The sequence below is a fragment of the Danio aesculapii genome, chromosome 8 (assembly GCF_903798145.1).
Source record: "Danio aesculapii chromosome 8, fDanAes4.1, whole genome shotgun sequence".
NCBI lineage: Eukaryota > Metazoa > Chordata > Actinopteri > Cypriniformes > Danionidae > Danio > Danio aesculapii.
In genome coordinates, this window is record NC_079442.1 from 16593050 (window position 1) to 16617539 (window position 24490).

The 24490-nt window shown below is 37.1% G+C and overlaps 1 protein-coding gene across 1 annotated transcript in view; it reads right to left on the reverse strand.

Annotated features, from left to right (window-relative positions):
• si:ch73-138n13.1 (uncharacterized) overlaps positions 1–24490 on the reverse strand; it is an 87246-nt gene that overhangs the window by 13435 nt on the left and 49321 nt on the right. The window contains exons 7-10 of the mRNA XM_056464307.1: positions 19729–19844; positions 17942–18095; positions 17454–17619; positions 15816–15934 (exon numbers count right to left, since the gene is read on the reverse strand). Of these exons, the coding sequence (XP_056320282.1) occupies positions 15816–15934; positions 17454–17619; positions 17942–18095; positions 19729–19844 (555 nt within the window). The remainder of the gene's footprint in view (positions 1–15815; positions 15935–17453; positions 17620–17941; positions 18096–19728; positions 19845–24490) is intronic.

Below are 24490 nucleotides of genomic sequence, written 5' to 3' on the forward strand. Positions count from 1 at the left end.
ATGATGGTGGAGCGTTTGAGGCAGGAGGGCACTTCACACAGCTCCAGTGATCTGTTGAAGATCAGGGTGAAGATGGGGGCCAGTTGGTCAGCACAGGATTTTAAACAGGCTGGTGTTATAAAATCTGGGCCTGGTGCTTTTTTCCTCTTCTGTTTCTGGAAGACCTGGCGCACCTCCTCTTCACTGAACTGTAGGGCAGGTATGAAGGGGCGGGGGGTGGTGGAGGGGTTAATGGTGGTGTGAAGAGCAGTTCAGAGTGGGTGTGGGGGGTTTTCTCAAACCGGCAGTAAAACTCATTCAGGTCGTTTGCAAGTCGTTCATTGTCTACAGTGCTGGGGGATGGTGTCTTGTAGTTTGTGATGTTTTTCAGACTTTTCCACACGGACGCTGAGTCGCTGGAAGAGAACTGACTCCTTAGTTTCTCAGAATAGTTCCTTTTTGCGACTCTGATCTCCTTTTCCAGTGTGTATTTGGCCTGCTTATACAAGGCCCTATCCCCATTCCTGTAAGCAACCTCCTTGGCCTGGCGTAGCTGTCTGAGTTTTACAGTGAACCATGGTTTGTCATTGTTGTAAGTGAGTTGAGTCCTGGTAGGAATGCACACGTCTTCACAGAAACTGATATAAGATGTTACAGTCTCTGTGAGCTCATCCAGATCGTTTGCAGCAGCTTCAAAAACACTCCAGTCAGTGAGGTCGAAAAAGGCTTGTAGATCCCGCTCTGTTTCGTTAGTCCATCTTTTCACAGATCTTAATACAGGTTTGGCTGTTTTCAGTTTCTGCCTGTAGGTTGGAATGAGATGAATCAAACAATGGTCAGAGTGTCCCAAAGCTGCTCGTTGGACGGAGCGGTATGCATCCTTTATTGTGGTATAGCAGTGATCCAGTATATTTCTGTCTCTTGTGGGACATGTCACATGCTGTCTATATTTTGGCAGTTCACGGGACAGTTTTGCTTTGTTAAAATCCCCGAGAATGATTAAAACAGAGTCCGGATGTTGTTGCTCTATTACCGTGATCTGATCGGCTAGTTTCTGTATCGCCAGACTCGCGTGCGCGAGCGGAGGAATGTAAACACTGACGAGGATGAACGAGCAAAACTCGCGCGGGGAGTAAAAAGGCTTACAGTTAATAAACAGTGCTTCGAGATCTGGACAGCACATCTTCTTTAAAACTGTTACATCTGTACACCACCTTTCATTGATGTAAAAGCACGTCCCGCCACCGCGTGATTTCCGCGTTGATTCTTCGTCGCGATCCGCTCTGAACAGCTGATAGCCCGGTAGGTGAAGCGCGTTGTCCGGTATGGTGTCGTTCAGCCAGGTTTCCGTGAACACAGAGCAGCTGAATGCAGAAAATCCCTGTTTGTCTGAGAGAGCAGAATGAGTTCGTCTATTTTGTTGGGTAGAGAGCGGAGATTTGCTAGATGGATGCTAGGCAATGCGGTCCAGAAATCCGCGCCGTCTGAGTTTCACCAGCGCGCCTGCACGCTTTCCTCGTCTGCGCGCTTGAAAGCGTTTGGCAGCACCGCCGACTACAATGTCCAACAAAACATCAGATAAATCCAGGTATGGAAAAATATTCGGTGGTGTATGTGCCCGAATGTCCAACAATTCGTCTCTGGTGAAACTAATTGTAGGAATATGACTTGAGACAGGACAAACTAACAAAAACACAAACACTACTGCAGAGCACGACACGGAGGCTGCCATCGCCATCGGCGCCATCTTTGTATATATCTCTGTTCTAATGTCTTTATCTGTGCTTTAAATGATATTGTGTACTTTTGCATAATTTTGTATACTTAATGCAGATCCCCAACAAAATCATTACAATCAGTGTAAAATTATTATAATTTTTTTCAAATAGTCATCTTGCGTAATTATATTCACATCGCAATATATATTGCCGAAAACAAAAATATCGCAACGCCATTTTTTTCCAATATCGTGCAACCCTAGTACAAAATCTTAAGTTAAAAGAGAGATCTGTAAGACGTGTACTCATTTTTGCTAAGACCTGGGGTTCGTTCTTCGTACGTGGATTACTCAATTCGCTGGATTTGGATATTGATGATTTGACATGATCCAGGATGGTTTAGTTCTTCAAAACTCATCTGAGACTTGTTGTCATAACAAGGCTCATTTCATACAAACAGGATTAGATCAGGTAATTTCGAGCAAAGGCAATGCTAAAAGTATGTACCGAATTCTGATATTTACTTAAAGTAGTTATATACACTTGGGAAATAGTAAATATATATTTTTAACTATATATATATATATATATAGATATATATATATATATATATATATATATATATATATATATATATATATATATATAAATATATAAATAAAGTATTAAATACATGTTAATAAAGCGTATGCAATCTCCACTTCGAAATAAAAGTAAAAGACTGCCACCTGGTGGTTCAAAGATAAAATTTATTGATATAAACATTTTAGATACAAACGAGTACATGCACAATATTCGACTTTTTTTAAAAAAGGATAATAATTTATGCAGTCATGCACGTATTTTTACCGCTAATATGATGGTGATTTGATGCTTTGCAAAAGTTGCAGACACCTTTACCGATATCAAAATGCTTTTTGCATGCTAAATTAATTTATACAGTTATTCTTTACGTCGATAAAAAAAAACTTGAGTAGGCCTAGGCTACTATAATACAGAAAATCTTCTCTAAATGTCTAAACAAAATACATTGATATGCATTGAAATACATGATGAATACTCTTGACACATGAAAGAATAAAACCTGCAGCTCTCAACAAATGTGGAAAGATATTGCGTGTCATATTTAACAAACGGTTTACTGCTAATTTAACGTAATTTTGCTTACATGGATAATTTAATATTAATCAGATGATGTCATTACACTGCTGTGCCGTCAGCCAATCGTTGCATTGCTGATAATGATAGAGGATTGATAGATCTGTCCTTCACAACACACGCAGCAATCTCAGATCAGTTCATCCAGATATTTTAATCTGATTCACGAACTTGTTTGAAGAACCAAATTAACCAGAGATTAGTTATCAAGATTAACAGATCCAGGATCTGCCAAATCATCTTAGATCATTAAAGCGAGGTACGAAGAACGGACCGCTGTATGTATGCAAGTGAAATGACAAGTAAAGCACAGCAGGAATATACTGGACTCCCATGAAAGCACAGCGATGACCTCATAGAAATATACTGGTTGAACTGGTGAACGTGTTCATTCAGCCATGCCCTTTTTAATGAGGAGACTACAGAGGGTACAGTGTAATACACACACACACACCACACACACACACACACACACACACACACACCACACACACACACACACACACACACACACACACACACACACTCATCATCTTGCTGATTACAAGCAGAACTGAACTGCACATGACGAGAAGAGAACTTCAAATCAACTTTTGAATGAGTTCATACAGCAAAGTATTATTAAAAATTGTGGAAATCAAAAAATCGTGGAAACTATAACTACATCTTTTTCTTCACATTATTACATTTACATTAGTAACAGTGTTTTTTCAGTTATATATGTTTATAGTTTTAATCACTTAAAGGAACACTTCACTTTCTTTCATTTTACACTCCCCTATAGTGAAGGCCTGTGCACACGGCACGCTTTTTGCTCGCATTTCCGTCAACGTTTACTGTCTGTGACTAAATAAAGGACACCAATGTAATCGTGCACACCAACGTGCAAAACGGCAGACGTTAAAGCGTCATTTTTTAAAGAAATGCCTCATGCTTGTTTCTTTGTTTTGGTGCGTCAAAACCTTCTCCACCAATCAGATTGGCACTTTTGGTCTCAGACTTAGATGATGTCCAGAGGTGATATGAATATGGAGCTGCTTATTGCACCGGGGAACAATAATCATTTCTTCATCACTAGAGCTGCTACTTGAACCATGCTTGTTCGAATCGCCAGTAACTTTTACAAGCGTGTCAACTTTGTTCTTCTTCTGCGTTACAAATGGATGTCACAGGCTTAAAGTTGTGTGGCGCCCACCCTGTGCACCGGGGTCTTTCTGTTTTTCATTAGGCACCATCCAATGTCAATAAGTGATTTTGCATACTCTACTGCTCGACGCCAGTGAAAAATCGCAAGGGTTGAATGCGGAAAACCTCTCGAAAAACACTGACGATAAACGCAAATAAAAAGCGTCCCGGGTTGTACGAGCCTTAAAACAGTTGCATTTTATTTTCTAATCTATTCTGCCTATTTCTGGATCTGGCGGGAGCACTTTTAGCTTAGCTTAGCATAGATCATTGAATCCGATTAGACCATTAGCATCTCGCTCAAAAATGACCAAATAGCTTCAATAACATGAATAGCAGCTTGGTGCTGGGGACTATTTTCATGGGCTGCGTAATATCGGTGCGCATTAGCAATTAATAACTACATACAGACATAGCTGATATAGATTCATTTCAGCTTACATTTCCCAAAATACTCTAAATTTACTTTCAAAATGTACAACATGAAGCATATTCAAACGACAGAGACCTTAACAAAATATGTGATGTGGAATTGTGTTAGTAACTAATTATATTCAGTAAATTCCTTTCCCGTTCCCGTTATTATTGTTATTTTTATTAACTTTTAACTCACACTTACTCATGAATGGAACATGAGAAGGTCACCAGAGCACATTTCAGATTTTAAAGGGCACCTATGGTGAAAAATCTACTTTTCCAAGCTGTTTGGACAGAAATGTGTGTAAGTATAGGTGTATAAACTGTCATATTGGGGTGATATAAACACACCCAGTGCTTTTTTTTTTTTCAAATTTAACAACATAAAAACGGTGGACCAATTGGAGCGGTTTTCAGATCGACCGCTACTTTAAGTAGGAGTGCGGTCCCCCCGCCCACCAATATTGATTGACAGCTGCGCGCATTAACATTGTCCCGGTAGTCACGTGTATAATCAACAAGAGAGGACGAGCGCAAAGCAGCCGGGAATAAAAGGTGTGTTCAGTTCGCTAGGATCATCAATCATCATCAAACGTGATCAAGAGTGAGTTTCAGAAGTTTATAATGTTTTAAAACAGTGCATGTGTGTAATGATTATAGCGATTCACTTCAGATTCACTTAATCAGCACAGCCGCGTGTCAGAACAATTATAAAGGGAAGACACTTCAATCGCGATTTGTGGACGTTAAATCTGGTTTATTTTGTACATTAATATAAGAGATATCCATACAGCAGTGGATATTACCAGTATCATGTCACATATGCGTGCAAAACGAGTGCAAAGCTTAACGCGCTGTCTCTCTCTCTCTCTCTCTCTCTGTCTCTGTGTGTGTGTGTCTGCGTGTCTGAGCTATGTGTGTGTGTTTGTGTATATGTCTGCGCTACGTTTGTGTGTGTGTGTGTGTGTATGTGTGAGCTATGTGCCTTGTGTCCTCGCTGTGTGTGTGCGTAAACTTTGTAACGACATTGTGGTGACTCTTGTTGCAACTCCGCAAAAAAAAAATGCATCAGATACTGATTGTTAAAGTTCTTACTGTAGTATTTCTCACACGCGTTACGTGAGATCTGCTTCCTGAGGCAGCCGAGGGCAGCGATTGCTCACAGGCACGTGGGAACGGTGGGCGGGGAGGACTAGCCTTAAAGGGCCAGTACAAAAAAACAGCAAAACCTTTTTTCCAGCTAAAATATAGACACTTCAAACAGCTATAATAAATAATCTGATGGGTGTCTTGAGCTGAAACTTTACAGACACATTCTGGGGACACAAAAGTCTTATATTAAATATGAAAAAAGGGGTAACCTATGTGCCCTTTAAGATTATTAGATTTACATCAGTAACGGTGTTATATTAATTTCACTATTATATACTTTTTGTTTTAATAAACACTTAAAGAAACACTTCATTTTATTTGAAAATAGGCTTGTTTTACAACTCCCTTAGAGTTACACAGTTAAGTTTTACCATTTTCTAATCCATTCAGCCCATCTCTGAAATCTGACAGGAGCATTTTAGCTTATCTTAGCATAGATCATTGAATCGGATTAGACCATTAGCATCACGCTCAAAAATAACAAATAGCTTCAATACATGCATAGCACATTCCTACTAATAGTGCAAGTGTAAGGCTTGGTGCTGGGGACTTTTTTCATGGTCTGCGTAAAATTCATTGCGCCTTCTGCAGCAAATGAATTAGCACTTAATTAGCATTTAATAATCACATACAGACATATTGATATAGATTCATATCAGCTTACATGTCCCAAAATACTCAAAATTTAAAATCAAAATCTACAACATGAAGCATGTACACATGACAGAGACCTTAAACAAAACGTGATGTGCGAATGTGATAGTGGACTAATTATATTCAGTAAATTCTTTCCTGTTCCCGTTTCTTACTATTAAATTTAAACTCATGAATGTAAAGTGAGCAGGTCACCAGAGCCACATTTCAGATTTTAAGACTACAAGTATCGATCAGAGCATTAAGTCATTAATATTAATGGGAGAGAGAGTGTGTGTGTGTGAGTGTGTTTAAGTGACTGAATGAGAGTAAGTATGTGTGTGTGTGTGTGTGTGTGTGTGTGTGTGTGTGTGTGTGGTGTGTGTTGTGTTGTGGGTTTTTGCAATAGAAAAAAGAGCACAGGATGTCATTATCAGCTTTGCCTTTCCGACAGGAAGAGTACAAGCAACAAAGAGAAGTGAGAATCAGACCGGCCACCATCAGTGGACTACTCTCACCTGACAAACAACTTATACGTGTACACACACACACATACTGTGCTCACATGATAAGTTCCATGTGGACTTTCTATAGGCATTATATGATGTTATACTCTCTAAACTGTACATTCTACTTGCTCTCCCGATATGCAGTTAAAGTCAGTATTATTAGCCTACCATTTTTTTTCTTTTTTAAAATATTTCCCAAATGATGTTTAACAGAACAAGGTTAAATTTTCACAGCATCTCTGATAATATTTTTACTTCTGGAGAAAGTCTTATTTGTTTTATTTCAGCTAGAATAAAAGCAGCTTTAAATTTTTTAAAAACCATTTTAAGGTCAAAATTATTAGCCCCCTTTAGCTATACTTTTTTTGATAGACTACAGAACAAACCATCGTTATACAATAACTTGCCTAATTACCCTAACCTGCCTAGTTAACCTAATTAACCTAGTTAAGCCTTGAAATGTCACTTTAAGCTGTATAGAAGTGTCTTGAAAAATATCTAGTCAAATATTATTGATGTCATCATGGCAAAGATAAAATAAATCAGTTATTAGAGATGAGTTATTAAAACTATTATGTGCAGAAATGTGTTGAAAAAAAATCTTCTCTCTGTTAAACAGAAATTGGGGGAAAAATAAACAGGGGGGGCTAATAATTCCGGGGGGGGTGGCTGATAATTCTGACTTCAACTGTATAAGTTCCATCAATCTTAACACATTAACGAATGCAATTAATCTGAAAAAACTTGTTGATATTTCCCTAATATAAACTAATCGCTTGATAAATTTGACCCCAGCTTTTTTTGTCATTGCAGACCGTCATTACGATGGATAATATCATGGATCAAAACACAGACTGCTGACAGAACTGCAAGAATCATTATTAAACAGCTTCCAGATGGAAGTTTCAATTACACCGCAGTTGTGTAAACTTATTGTACTGTCCGTACCACTGAACCACAACAACTCTGATGTACCATCTTCAGGCCAAATGTTATGATGTTAGCAAATATGTCATCGCAGAGACAGCATCAACCAGCCACATTCATCAAAAGACAAAGAGAGCAGCAGTGCAAGCCTGTCAAAAAAAAAAAAAAACAGCTGCAAAGCCAACTTATCCTCTCACTAAATGAATATTTACAAACTACCAGCAAGGTCAACTACTAATAATATGAGAATACATGAACTGTAAGACACTTACAAAGCTAAAACAAACAAAAAAAAGGACTCAAATTGCAGAAGACAATCCCATTGCACTTACTGGAGACCACTGCGTATCAGCAAGTAACCAAAATTACCTCCGTGTAACAGTGCAGCTAATCAATGACAAATGACATCTGTATTTATTCACTTTAGTCAAATTAAAATGATCAATTATGATTAAGTATAATAAGACCAGAACACTAGAGCAGGAGGGTCCAACTCAGTCCTGGAGGGCCTGTGTCCTGCCTGAGTTTAGCTCCATTTACTTCAACACACCTGTCAGGAAGTTTTACTGAACTGTATATCTAAGAAGAGCTTGATTAGCTGGTTTAGGTGTGTTTGATTAGGATTGGCGCTAACCTATCCAGGACACCGGCCCTCCAGGACAGTGTGTGACACCCCTGGACTAGAGGATCTGTTTCTTTAAACTAGATTGTCATGCATTTCTTTAGTTCAGCAGTGCATATTTGTAGTTAAAGCCTAATTTTAAACTTTTAGATTAGAGGTGTGGCGTGGCTTTTAATGACAGCAGTAAATAACTGAACAATTATTTGAACTGTACATTTGTACAAGTTAAACATTTATTTTTATATATTTTTATTCACAAAGTGTGCAGCTTTTGTCAGCAGCAGTGTATCTTTCTGGGCCTCTGGAAGAACATTTCCAGAGCTTCTTGGTATGGAAAAGTCAGAAATGTCTGGCCCATTTATTGAGATCCTGCATGCAGGCTGCAAGATGGTCTCCTTGTAGCCTATTGCGAATGTTTGTCTTGACCTGCAAATAACTGTTTAAAATTTGCTTAAAGCAGCAAATGCTGTTGTAAAAGTATTTATTACCCTGTTGATGTTTGAGAAGTCCCTCTCACAGTTTACACTGCTGACTGGGACCGTCAGGGCAATAGAAGCTATTTAAACTTAAAATAGAAAACTACAGCTTTAAAAACTAGGGCCAGTTTGTCTCAAGCGCTATTAGTACACAAGCACATTGTACTAGTACATTGCTATTAGTATATTAACTAATAAAGTATACTTTTTATACTTGACCTTTGATCGAGTGTGCGCATAGAGAGAGACCAATGCATGAGAGAGGCCGAGTGTTGGTGCGCGAGAGAGGACGCACTCTGCCTCTCTCGCCTGCACCTCGGTCTACCTCGCATGCATTCAGTCTCTCTGCATTAGCTTGACTTTTATCCAGTCTGGAACCTCATACTTTGGGACCCAGAGCAGGAGAGCTAGACTCCGGTTGCTCCATGCAGAAGAGCGAGTGCTGCGCATTATCACTACACTGGAGCGTTTAAAGAATTCTGACGGTTTCTGTTTTCTGTGGTTGACACGACATCCTAGGCAGTAACAACACTAGTAATATTAGGCCTATCTATAGGTCTATTGTGGTTTAAAATGCTAAATTTTAAACCGACTTGGAACAGTGGACTAATTCACAGTAAAGTGATGACATCACACTACAACCTATACATTATTCTAAGTGAATAATTATGCTTGAGACATCGGCAGGACATAAAAAGTCTGACATTTGTCATTAACAAAATTATATACATGCAAATTATACTTCCCGCACGGCTCCCAATTGATCCCTCTTGTGTAACAAACTGAACGGTATTTACAGCTTTATTACCTGTTATTCACAGCCTATGCAGGTTCTGTTCACTAAAGTAGTCATCATTTACTGACACGCGCACTCCTCACGATAGTAAACAGTGCGTCGTTCATGTGTGATTTTGCGGCTGAAAATACGTCATTGCATTAGGACAGAAATGGCCTTTTGGGGTTAATTATACCTTATAAATACAGTATGTGACACTTAACACCATTTGGAGGTGTCCATGTTGCTGAGCAACGTATATATAAAAAACAATGTGAAGACTTTTGAAACCGCCTTTATGCTTCTCTCCTGACCTGACAATGTAATTGACTGAATCGTAGAAAAGCTTTCCTCATAGGTGGCGGTGAATTAATTATTTATGAATAATCATTCATTCATAATGAACTCATTATTTGTAGCCTACCGTTTCAACTACCTGACCCGCAATGGTCTCAGTTTTACCCATAAATAAATAAAGATAAGTTACATGCAAATTACCACTTGTCAATCACTTTCTGCGGACTCTGCATGAATAGGCAGAGTGATCTGTCGTTATGAATGTAAAAAAGGTACACAACCAACAGTATCTGAGGTTTCAACTTACAAGCGTGAAAGCGAAAGATTGAAGCAGTGTACTGACCCGCTGACTGCTTGGACCTGCTGCCTCAAGCGCATGACAATGCGGAAACTATTTATTTTGACACCCTACGTAATAGCAATAGTAACAATAGAATAGAAACTTGTTCATGCATTTATCACCAGCAGAATGGATTACTGTAATGAGCTCCTCACTAGCCTTACCAAAAAGACAATCAGACAGTTGCAGCATATCCAGAAAGCTGCTGTCAGGATTCTGACCAGAACCAGAAAATCCAAGCACATCTGTCTTCATGTCTTTACACTGGCTCCCAGTTACATTCAGAATGGATTTTTAAAGTATTACTACTTGTCTATAAATCACTAAATGGCCAATGACCTAACATACTTACAGATATGCTCACTGAACACAACCATAACAGATCACTTAGGATCATTAGGATCAAGTAAATTAGAAATTTAAAAGCAGGATTAATCCGCTTTCAGCTACTATGGCCCCCTGCTGCTAGAATCAGCTTCCAGAAATGATCAGAGGTGCTCCAACATAGGCACATTCAAATCAAGACTTAAAACACATGCTGTTCAGGCTGTGCCTTACTGAATGAGCAACTGTGCTACATTAACAGATCATGCTATTATGTCTTTCTTTTCTTTTCAATTAGTTTACAACCTGTTTTAACACATTTTAAATTTGTTTTTAATCATTTTAATTATTTTAATCATTTTATTTTCTTGTTTCTTTTATTCTTGTTTATATAAAGCACTTTGAATTACCTTGCCTAATCAGATTTTTATATTTGAGTAAGAGTACCATACTTGGTATGCTTGCTTGCTTGCTTCTTTGTAAGCTAACGCCAGAAACAGATTATGCTAGCTTCTCTTAAAGGCCACATAGGTTAACCCTTTTTTTCATATTTAATATAAGTTTTTTGTGTCCCCCAGAATGTGTCTGTACAGTTTCAGCTCAAAACACCCATCAGATTATTTATTATAGCTGTTTGAAAGCTGAAAAAAAAGTTGTTGCTGTTTTTTTTGTACTGGGCCTTTAAGACTAGTCCTCCCCGCCCACCGTTCCCGATGTGCCTGTCAGCAATCGCCGCCCTCGCTGCCTCAGGAAGCAGATCTCACGTAACGTGTGTGAGAGATACTACAGTAAGAACTTAACAATCAGTATTTGATGCAATTTTTTTGTGGATTCGCAACAATGAGTCACACACATGTCGTTACAAAAGTTCACGCACACACACAGCGAGGACACACACAGCGCAGAAACATACACCCACATATAGTGTCAGACACACACACACACACACAACACACACCACACACACACACACACACACACAGCACACACACACACACATAGCGCAGACATACAACCCACACACAGCGCAGAAACACACACACACACACACACCACACACAAAGAGAGAGAGACAGAGCGTTAAACTTGCACGCATATGTGACATGATACTGGTAATCTTCCACAGCTGTATGGATATCTGTTAGGTCCAGATATTTGTAATTATGTGTAATTGTTCTGAACGCGGCTGGTGCTGATAAGTGAATCCTGAAGTGAATCGCTATAATTCATTACCACACGTGCTCTGTTTTAAAAACATTTTAAACTTGTGAAACTCACTCTTGATAACTTTAATGATGTTTGATGATCCTAGCGAACTGAACACACCTTTTATTCCTGGCTGCCTTTGCGCTGGTTGATTATACACGTGACTACCGGAACATGTTAATGCGCGCAGCTGTCAATCAATATTGAGGGCGGGGGACTGCACTCCTACGTAAAGTTGCGGCGATCTGAAAACCGCTCCAATTGGTCCACCGTTTTATGTTGTTAAATTTGAAAAAAAAAGGACTGGGTGTGTTTATTTTCACCCCCAATATGACAGTTTATATACTATACTCATACACATTTCTGTCCAAACAGCTTGAAAAGTAGATTTTCACTATAGGTGCCCTTAAAGCCAAGTAGATAAAAAAACTTACCACTAATCCAAATCCATAACACAGGCTAAATTTTCACCATACTGCATATGCCAATCACTTGACTATAGAAAAGCATGAGGAATGTCTCAAACAGCTTGTGCTTGATTAACCTAATGCTTTTAGAATACATTGCAGTTCTAAGTCATTAGCATTCGTTCTAAAAACTGCCTCAGCACAAGGTCTGTATAAGCCTTTGCACATCTTTGCATATATCTTCCCTCAAAGTCTAAGAAATGGGTGTGTTCAGTTGTAAATGCTTTCATTTTTGGCTATTCAAATCATTCGGGTTTATTTACAGCAGACTGTCCAAGTCTCATAAACAAAGCTCGCTAATAACAGCGATGCACTTCAAATAAAGACACACCTATGAACTGAGTGATATTCTGTGTTGCCGACCACACATAAATAACACACACACTGAGAGGGAGTGGAATTCAGGACTAACATTAGTTGTAGTAGCCTAAAGCACTAGCATTGACAATATAAGGGTGTAGGCTCCAGATAGAACAATATCTTATTTTAAAGGCCAAAGTCACGGATAAGAACCCTTATCTCAACCAATACACACCTAAAAAGAGAGAAAACCTCTCACTACATGAACAGGAAGAGTGCGTCAGGGGAAGCGAAGAAACAATGAACGGATGGAAAGAAAGATGAGAGAAAGGGTAGTCGTCACTTGAACCCAGACGCGCTAATGCTTGGCCTTTTTATAAGCAGCGTCTGTGTTTCTATTTACATTTGAGAATGTCTCATGTCATCTTCTTTTTGTGTCTCTTCAAACTCAACACTTGCTCAGCCTTTCTTCATTTCCAAATGTGCATGGCAGTGTTTACAGACTCGTGTTTGCATTCTGACAACACATTCCCACTGAAGGTGTGGCTACATTTACCTCAGGGAATATCAAACATTAACAGCTGATGCTTCTGTGTTATGAAGGAGTAGTGTGCAAGGGTTTTAAAGCTGACTTGAACTAAAGCTGACATGAATACATCAAACTATTAAGATCATTCTTTGGAATAAGCAGCGTGAAAAGAGTTATGACTGTGAAATCCCTAGTCAAAATAAATACCGTTATTAAATGATCAGTCAATGTACTCATAAACTACTAAAATTGAAAAAAATATCAATAAAATTGTAGTTTCATGTTATAAATCAGAGATGCCCAAACTAGCAAACTAGGGCCCATGAGCCAAAGTTGGCCCATGATAACATTTTATTTGGCCTACCATCCCTTCAGAGAAGAGATCGACATTTCAAATTTAACATAACCTTCTTTTTGCTTGTTTGTTTTATTGCTCAGCTACCAAAAAAGCTAACTGAAACTAAATATTTCCATTAAATGTATCTTTAAATGAATTAGATTTTTTAAAATGTAAACTGTCATTCGATGCTCCGAAAACATCAGGGAGCAATTCAATGCAAAAACAGATGCTCCAGTGAACTTCATTCTGTTATAAATGGGATTGTTTTTAATATAATAGGTTTATTATAAATATAAACAATACTGCATTAGTTAATATGAAGCAATGTTTTCTATTTTTATTATTATTTTTTATAATAAATAAATTAGGAAATTAACATAATACAGTTTGGTATATTGAGGGTAGCTCACCACCCTCAATCAAGTTTGGTTTTTTGCCCTTTATAATAAAAAGTTTTGGCACCCCTGATATAAATGAATATTAATACAATTAGTAATGAAGTACATAAAGAAAAACAGATTTTTTTTTAAAACAGCCGATTCTAAATTACAGTTAAATCTGAATTTTCCACAGCCTTTACTCTAATCTTCAGCATCACATCGTCCTTCAGAAATCACTCAAATATGCTAATTTGCTGCACTTATTATTACATATACTAATAATATACACTGCCTGACAAAAGTCTTGTCGTCGATCCCAATTGTAAGAGCAACAAATAATAAATTGACATGTGATCGTATGGAAAAGTGGCAGAAAGTAGATTTTTCCGATGAATCATCTGTTGAACTGCATCTCAATCATCACAAATACTGCAGAAGACCTATTGGAACCCACATGGACCCCAAGGTTCTAACAGATATCAGTCAAGTTTGGTGAAGGGAAAATCATGGTTTGGGGTTACATTCAGCGTGGGGGTGGGTGCGAGATCTGCAAAATGTTTGGCAACATCAACATCACAGCCTGAGGTATCAAGACATTTCTGCTGCCTATTACATTAGAAACTACAAGAGAGGGCAAATTCTTAAGCAGGATAGCACTCCTGATACTTCAGCCTCCACATCAGGTCCTGAAAGCAAAGAAGATCAAAGTGCTCCGGATTGGCAAGCCTGTCACCAAACATGAACATTATTGAGCATGTCTGGGGTAAGTGTGGGGTATATACTGTATATATTATCATTTTCTTTTCGGCTTAGTCCCTTTATAAATTTGTGATCGCCACAGCGGAATGAACTGCCAACTTATCCACACGTTTTACGCAGTGGATGCCCTTCCAGCTGCAACCCATCTCTGGGAAACATCCATACACACTCATACACTACAGAAAATTTAGCCTACACAATTCACCTGTACCACATGTCTTGGGCTTGTGGGGAAACCGGCACCCGGAGGAAACCCACGCAAACGCAGGGAGATCATACAAACTACCACACAGAAATGCCAACTGACCCAACCAAGGCTTGAACCAGCGACCTTCTTGCTGTGAAGCGACAGCACTACCTACTGAGCCACTGCGTCGCCGATAATAACTTGTTATTAATTATTAATATTAAATAATTTATGAGCTTAATTTGCTACACATATGAACAATTAGCTATAAACAAATCAAATTCTCAGCTACAAAGCCTTGTACTCCATTAAGATTCACTCCTACAAATTTGATCATAAAACTATATGCAAACATTATATTTCTACAAATAAATTATCAATAGATATAGTGCGAGCATATTTGTGTTTTTGTTTCCTTCATATATTATTATGCTGTGATATGCAAAAATAAAAACATAATAAATAAATCAAAAAAAATTTGTGAAATATTGTGGAAAAAAGGGTGGCATGGTGGCTAAGTGGTTAGCTGGGCTGAACCAGGAGGCCTTTCTGTGTAAAGTTTGCATGTTTTCCCTAATGAATAATGCTCCAAATACATGCAATCAAGGATAATTGGGTAATGCACTGGGAGTGCTTGTGTGTTTTCCCAGCACTGAGGGTTGCACTCTATTTTGTTCTATGTTGTACTATCTTGTTTTCTTTGTTAATAGTTCTGTTATAGATATGATGGCATGATTGAGATCATTGTCTTGTCATGGCTTAATTTGGCTAAACTTTAGCTGTCAGATGGTCACTGAGTTAACACACACCTGAAGGCTCCAGACCAATGAACTGCTAAAATCTCTGTTGATGGTCACTTTATTAGGTATTTTATTAGAAGTGTCTGGCTTATTTTTGTTGGCGCTATATGCTGTTGTTCATATGTTGAGTGTTTTTCTTGCAAATATCAGATTTTCAAAGTCCTTATATGGAAAAATGTGAATTTCACAGGGTATCCTAACTTGACTGTATGAAATATCCAGTAAACTACTAATGTATGATCTTCTATTTCATTGTCATGCTTTGCAGGATTAAAAAAGCAACTGAAAGAAGAGTACCCACAGTACCCTCACCTTCAAAGCAGACGGGTCCATGCCAGGGAAAAGAGCCACTCTCTGAGGCTGAGAGACATGGAGGAAGTGCGGGTCTCGATTCCCTTGGCCTGCTCCTCAGAATCAGACTCTTCCGCCTCCTTAAAAGAGTCAGCTTTCTCCTCTACAGAAAAACAGAGACTGAAGTGAGTGCTGAAGACTAGAATTAGTTGACTTCCCAGCAATACACAGACAATAGGCTATATCGCCACGTTTAGGATCTGGTTTGTTAAAATCAATGGTCCTCAATGTCTGAATGTGTTATGTCTTAAAGTGGATCTCATGCCATGTGCCATGTCTTTAAAGGTCCTGTAAAGTGCTTTGAAATGTGCATTTTTTGATTCGATGTTTGATGTAATCTTAAGTGAATCATAAAGAGAGGTTGAGATGATAGGATGCCGATCACTTTTTCACAGCCAATAGTGTTTTGTTTTAATCGCAGCTCTGACAGAGAGAATGGTTGAGCGCAATTGCATCAAATGAAAACCGAATGAGAAATGCATTGATGGGGGAGCAGAGAGCATTGATTGGTCAAGATTATATGAGAATCTAAATCATTTGCATACCTGTCAACATTCGGATCATAAAATCCGGGAGATTTTTCCAGGGGTGCGCATGAAGTAGAGAGAGAGAGAAGAGGAGAGAGAGAGAGGGTGGGGGGGGATCGGGGCGAAAGGTGCGCGCGAAGTCCTGGGGGGGGGATTTGGTTGGGGTGGGGTGGTGGTGAACCCTGCACGCGAACTGAAGAGTGGGGTGAAGGTGCGCACGAACTGGGAAGCAATTATGAAGATGGTTGGGCGTTGGGTTCGGTGTGCATGGGGACTGAACCTAAAAGCATGCTGCACACACACCCTGATAACCATCCCATGACTTTTAAAAACGGACTATCACTAAGCTTGCAGATGAGTTGTGTGGGTCTATGAATGATTGCATGATTTCATATAGCCATGTGCAAATATAGCAGCAGATTTTTAATACATAAATTGAAATTATTAAAAAAAGCCTAGTTGTTTTATATCCGGCTTCAATGAGGAAAATGTATTAACAAAATCCTTTTATAACATTATTAAGTGGGAAAAAAATAATAGCCTATAGCAGGCTAGCCTGTGTGTGGCAGCATTGCGGAATTAAAAAAAAAAAAAAAGTTTTATTCGTTTTGTTTTCTGGTGATTTTAGTTTTTGTTATTCAAAATAAAAAATGAAAATCAAATCATTTTGAATTTTGTTTTTCCGTTTTTCATCATGAAAACGAAAAACGAGCCGTTTTTTTATTTTTCGTTTTAAAGTTCAAAAACGAAAATCAAAAACGCTTTAAATTTCAATTTTCGTTTTTTAATTTTAAAATAAATTTTAAAATAAAATTGGTGGAAGTCGCTCACTCTCTGTTGTAAAAAACGGTCGCCTGTCGCTTTGCCGCTGCGAGTCGCTTGTAGTGTGAATGAGTCGCAAGTCTACCTAATGAACTATATTTTCTAATTAAATACTATTATCAATGCTGTAGGAACACATATAAAATTGAAAATAGTCACATCATCATTTCACCACAAGTTTATCGGGGGCTGAAAAACCCTTGCCGTGCAATTAGCACATAAAGACAAGAATATGCACATGTCTCACTGCAAAGAAAAAGTCGAAGTAAGTACCTGTCGAGTCCCTGAAGCGCCATTCATCGTCTCTGGGTCCCTCTGGTACTTGTGTTAGGAGTGCACTGTGACGGGCGGCTCGAGATGGCGGAGCTCTGCGAGTGCTCTTCTGGTTCAGTTTGACCCTGCCACGCAGCACACTAGTGTCTAACAGTGCTGTTGATGTCTACAGAGAAGCACAGACAAACAAATCTCATGTATAGCTTCTTTGTATTAAACAATTATTGAAATTTAATTATCTATCGAATGGAAATTTCACCAACAGTTTGACTAGGTTTTACTTCTTCTAAAGATCTTCTGAAGAACCAAATGTCTCATGTGTTTTGATTAAGGTTTATAAATGAAAAAGAATAAATGAAATCTGTTGTGTCTTGGATCAAGCACCATGACTGACATGGATTTACTGTATGATGTCTTTATGAACTTTTTGTTTGCATGATGAGTGAATGAAACACCCACTATTAATCATTACATGAGTAAGAACTGACCTCTGGGAACAGAAGCTCTGTCTGCTTTCGAGGCGATGTGGTTGAGCCATCTGGAGTGTCGATGAGAAGGGGTTGGTCAGCTGTGTGTGGTGGAGTGGGCTTTCGTGGAGATGGAGTGAGGTTCCCTTCTGATGAAGGTGTAGCTGGAGTGAGGCTGAAGTAGACGAAAAAGAACATAATTACATTGTGTTAGTGTTTAATATGTGCAGTAAACGAAGAAAAAAAAGTTTCACAAATGGTGGATCATGTTGCAAGAAGCAACTGTGACTGTATTTATACACTACTTATATTCATTATGTTATTCAGGACGTGCTGTAAAAAGTCAATTCAACACTATTTTAACTATTCTTCACTATTTTTGGCTCTAAACACCAACACAATCAATGAACAAGGTTTTAACACACATGAAACAAACTGCAGACTGTCAGCTTTAATTGAGGTCATTTACATCCAAATCAGGTGAACGGTGTAGGAATTACAACAGTTTGCATATGTGCCTCCCACTTGTTAAGGGTCCAAAAGTAATTGGACAGAATAATATTCATAAATCAAACTTTCACTGTTTAATACTTGGTTGCAAATCCTTTGCAGTCAATTACAGCCTGATGTCTGGAGCGCATAGACATTACCAGACGCTGGGTTTCAACCATGGTGGTGCTCTGCCAGGCCTCTACAGCAATTGTCTTCAATTCTTGCTTGTTCTTGGGACATTTTCCCTTCAGTTTTGTCTTCAGCAAGTGAAATGCAAGCTCAATCGGATTCAGATCAGGCGATTGACTTGACCATTGCATAACATTCCACTTCTTTCCCTCCAAAAACTCTTTGGTTGCTTTTGCAGTATGCTTTGGGTTAGCATACTGTGAAGGACCGTCCAATGAGTTCTGTAGCATTTCGCCAAATATGAGCAGAAAATATTATCAGTAAATATTATTTGGGGGGGCATATATAAATGGGGGAAATGTTGTATGAATGCTTTAATGTGTTATTAACTTTCTGTTAAAATGTGTGAAGGTCATGTGACCATCAGGAAGAACGTAGCATCTCGTTCCTCAAAGAATGAGTACAGTGTTCTAGCGTTCTCCAGAGTTCGTTCTTCTGAGGTAACTTGTCAAGACTGGTCTCCACGAGAACGTGACTCCATTCTCTGTGTTCTTGCAATTGAGAAACAGACTGAAATAGTATTTGTAACATATAACACAACTCAGCTTTTCTGTAAAATCTTAGACTTAGCAATCAATATATTTTTGCCTTTATCAATAATCTGTTGGATGCAATGTCACAACATGGAAGAAAAGCTTCTATGCAACTTTAGTTACATCTGAACTTTAACAGCAGAGATTTGTACACCATGTACATTGATTTGCTGCCCTACATGGGTGTCGTTCGTATAATGAGATTTAAACCATGCATAATTGTGCAGTGCAGTTCCTAATAAAGTTACCAGTTCCTGGACGACTACATCACTTTTGCAACACACTGTCCACCAATCTCAAGATACCCCATGAGACCCGATGATCCCCATATATTAGCCCTGATTTCATCTGAATCCCGTTTGCATTGGTCACTACTGTAACCAAAGCTCTCGTTCAGCCCCAGTAATGAAGATAAACGTGTCTGTGTGTCAGTCCAGCAGATCATTAGAGCTCTGCTACAGATGGTCCACTCGATAGATGCAATTGACCGTGGTGTTGAGTTACAAAAAGTGGCCTTGACAATTTAGTTTGAGATCAAAAACGGCTCTTTTACGAGTTTGTGTTTGGTGTGAGGGTATATGTGTGTTTTTTCACCTGTCATCTGTGTGTAGTCCTGTCTCCCAGGTGCCGTATTGACTGTCAGTCTCCTGCACCAGATTGTCTGTGTCTTTATTTTCCTCCTTTCCTCCAACGCTCTGTTTTATAAGCTCCTGCAGGGAAAGGAAGAAAAGAGGATTTTAAACTAAAAAAGCTAACAAATTGATCTGATTCTACAAAAGGGGAAATAAGGACAAATAATGATAAATAATTTTCAGTTTCTTGCATAAACAGGTATTAATTTTGTTTTTTCCATATGCATTTATGACTTTTATAACGCCACGGACGACTGTTTCAAGTAAAATACTTTTATACCTCTTTAACTTTAAATATTTTATCTTAAAGGGGAATATATGGGGAATATACACCACCGGACAAAAGTTTGAGGTCAGTACGATTTTTAAATGTTTAAATTAAGCTTCTCCTGCTCACCAAGGCTGCATTTATTTAATCAAAATAAAGTACAAATTCTAAAATTGTGAAATGTTATTGCACTATAAAATAATTATTCAAAAAAGTTTATAATTTAATTTAATTATTTATTCCAGTGATTTTAAAGACGAATTCTCAGCTTCATTACTCCAATCTTCAGAGTCACATGATCCTTCTCTGAGTAATACTGACTCAAAGTAATAAAAAATATTTAACAAATGAGTATTTAACAATTTACATTTTTTTTTACATTTAAAAAAAGCCGCCTTGATCAACAGAATAATTTTATTTAAATTATTAAATAAAATGAATAATTAAAAAAACTTTTGAAACCCCAAACTTTTGACCGGTAGTGTAAGTATATATAAAATAAGTATTCAGAGAGATTTGTGATCAAATCTTGGCATGAACAATTACAGTTTAAAAGTGGCTAAATATATTATAATTTATTTATTATTGTTCAATTTTCACATGTCGTATCTCAGTAACCATTTCCCATTTTTACACACACTTAAAAATGTGATTTATTTCTGTGACCCTGTACTACAGTCATCAGTGTCACATAAAAATAGAAAACTGATTTATTGCTCAGGAAAAAAATAAGGGACCTTTGAAAATTTGAAAGTTTCTCTGTATTCTTTAATTTTGTGCATTGAATTATTTGTATTTCAATATTATTTTATTCTATAAAGTCTGGTAAATTCCTCAAACATTATAGTTTTTGTCATCTTTTAGTTCTGTTTTGTTTAGTTTTTTTTTGTTTTTTTCCTCCAGAAAAACAAATACTTTAATTTCTGTGATTAAAAATCTGGATTATTCCACCAAATAATTACAGGCATTGTGTAGTCTAAAAATTAATATAAACATATATGAAACTGTTACGATCTTAGTTGATCTAGGGATGTGACTGCAACAAAAATAATTATATATAAATAATTGGTGATGGGTGATATGCAGCGGCTGAAAAAAGAACTCTCATCTCCACGACCAAAATGGCTAATGACTTTAAAAACCAAGGTCAAATCAAGAAAAAGTTATATAACAAATAAATAATAAAAAAAACACATAAATAACAAAATAACAAATAAATAGAACAAACTTATTCTAAGAAAAAACTCATCAAAATCTGAAAAGAAAAGAAAACAAAAATACATCAACATAAACAACCTCGCTTTACTGGCATAATAGGTGAAAAATAGTAAATCAAAACAAAATGGCACTTACCTTCTAAGTTAACCATAAAAATAAATAATAAATAAATAAATAAATAAATAAAGATAATCAGTCAAACCCACATCTCTTTGGGTGAATTGTTGGATGCTATCAGGAAGATATTAACAGTAGAAGTTTGTTTATATATATTAATAGACCTGGAAGCTAGTAATATTGAGCTTTTCTGAATGAACATGATGCTTCAGATTGTGAAAAACCATGAATGAAAAAAAGTTAAATCACCTTGCAGTACTGCAAACAACCAGCAGGTGAAGCTAAATCTCTGAACAACTCAGTCATAAACCCTCACACTCTCCCTATGGAGATGTGACATCACAGCAGCAGAGCTGGACATCAGCCAATCACTGAGTGAGGAGACTCAATCTGCCACCAGAGCCATAAAGTAATACATCACAGAACAACAACAGCATTAACAATCCTGTAACAAATTACAGTGGGCAGCATAAGTGAGTACGTCCCCTTTTTGAAAATGAATACATGTCTCCATTTCTCAGTGAATATGGACAAACATATTTTGGTATATTTAAACAAATCAGTTCTATTAAACAGTTAACATCTTTAGGAATAGCACGATAATAGATGTACATTCAAACTACAAACTACACAATTTGAACTAAATTATATACAGTGGAAGTCAGAATTATTAGCCCCCCTGAATATTATACTCCCAATTTCTGTTTAACAGAGATTTTTTTCAACCCATTTCTAACATAATTGTTTTAAATAACTTATCTTTGCCATAATGACTGTACATAATATTTTACTAGATATTTTTCAAGATAGTAGTATTCAACTTAATGTGACATTTAAAGGCTTAACGGGGTAAGTTGGCAAGTTTAGGGTAACTAAGCAAGTCACTGTGTGATGATAGTTTGTTCTTTGAACAATCGGAAGCAAATATTGCTTAAAGGGGCTAATAATACTGAACTTAAAATGATTGTTTTTTTTTAATTATAAAAACTGCTTTTATTCTAGCCAAAATAAACAAGACTTTCTCCAGAAGAAAAATATTATAGACAATACTGTGGAAAAATTTCTTGCGCTGTTAAACAAAATTTGGGAACTATTTGAAAAAATAAAAAATAAAAATAAAAATAATAAAATTAATAAAAAATAAATAAAATAAAATAAAAAAATAAATAAAATCACAGGAGGCCGAATAATTTTGACTGCAAACTGTATATATTTTTGGTTCTGTTGATTTTTCCTCTATTAAATCGCATGTATTATTTTTCCCCTAACACATTCATTTAGTACTAATCTTTGCACCTTAATATTAAGACCTTAAAATAATTTAGATAGATAAGTTCCTATTTTGGCTTTGGTACTGACCTAATCAAATGTGTATAGACACATATTATTGAATAGCATCCTGTACAAAATAAGGCTGCACGATATTGGAAAAATCTAGTATTGCGAATTGTTTTTTTTATTGTGTGATATATATTGGGATATGATACAATTTCACCAGTTGAATTAATCTCTATTGGAAAGAATTCATAATGTTAGATCAATTGGCATGATTCTGCAGTTGGAGTGCATCTCCATAAAATCAAATAAGCAATCTATAATTTTTCTCAGACACATTTTGTTGTGGTGTGTGCTATTTGCAGTGCATTTCTGTATTTGCATGTGTGTGAGTATTTTCATGCACTGTGCTTTAGTCAATGATTGATGAGTTAATGTTTACTATTTGCATCTCTATAAAATCTAATAAACAATCTATACGCTTTTTGGGCTCCGCCAACACATTTCGTTTGTGGTGTGTGCTATTTGCAGTGCAGTTCTGTATTTGCATGTGTTGTAAGTATTTTATGCATAATCTATTAAATATTATCAAGAAAAAGATACAACAAAAATAAAATGTTTTATCATTTCCCGAAGTCTAACCGTATTCAAGTACAGTAATTGACTGATAAAAATAACAATAATTAAATTAATGATAAATTAAAAGTCTTAAAATTATATACCGGAATGCTTTTAAAATGATTATACAATTCCAGGCATTAAAACATATGCAAATGATACATTTTGATACAAACTCAACATTGCATATATCTTGCGATATGACTATTGCGAATTATCACATGTGATATCGATGCTGAATTGATGTATTGTTCAACAATATATCGTTTCAGCGTCGATATTGCAATGTGCAAATCTGCAAGTCATATCGCAGAATCTTAAGAGGTTCAATTTAATTAAACCCATTTGGACACAAGATATTTTAACATTTTCTGCTTCAACAATTAGATTGAATAATTGGGTTTATATATTTATACAATGAAGACCCTGTTAATTAACATTTGATTATTAAATGTCTATATCTCAATACTGTTAGACTCCACTGAAAGCCACTGTTTTGATTATTTAATTTTTCAGAATCAGAATCAGAATCAGAATCAGAAAGAGCTTTATTGCCAGGTATGTCACACATACGAGGAATTTGTTTTCGTGACAAGCTTCTACAGTGCAACAGGATTACAGGAGACAGGACAAAAACAGATAATAAATATATTTAAAAAAATAGAAGTAAGTAGTGAGTGCAAATATACAGATAGACAAGTGTATGTACATGTTTATTACTATATACAACGTTATATGTGCAGCTGTTATGTGCAAATTGGCATGTAAAGTGTGTTGTTAAATAAGTGTATATGTGTATAAAACTGTATGGCAAGTAGTGATGTTGGCTCCACAATTATTATCATCAAGTGTCATGAGATGGATTGCCTGAGGGAAGAAAACTGTTTCTGTGTCGGGCTGTTCTGGTGCGCAGTGCTCTGTAGCGTCGACCAGAAGGTAAAGTTCAAAGAGGCAGTGTGCTGGGTGTGAGGGGGTCCAGAGTGATTTTGGCAAGCCCTTCTGCTCGCTCTTGATAAGTACAGTTCTTGGGGAGTAGGAAGCGTTGTACCAATGATTCGCTCAGCAGTCCGTACTATTCGATGTAGTCTTTGGAGGTCGTATTTAGTAGCTGAGCTAAACCAGACAGTTATTGATGTGCAGATGACTGATTCAATGATGGAGGTGTAGAACTGTTTCAGCAGCTCTTTGGGAGGTTAAACTTCCTCAGCTGACGAAGAAAGTACAGCCT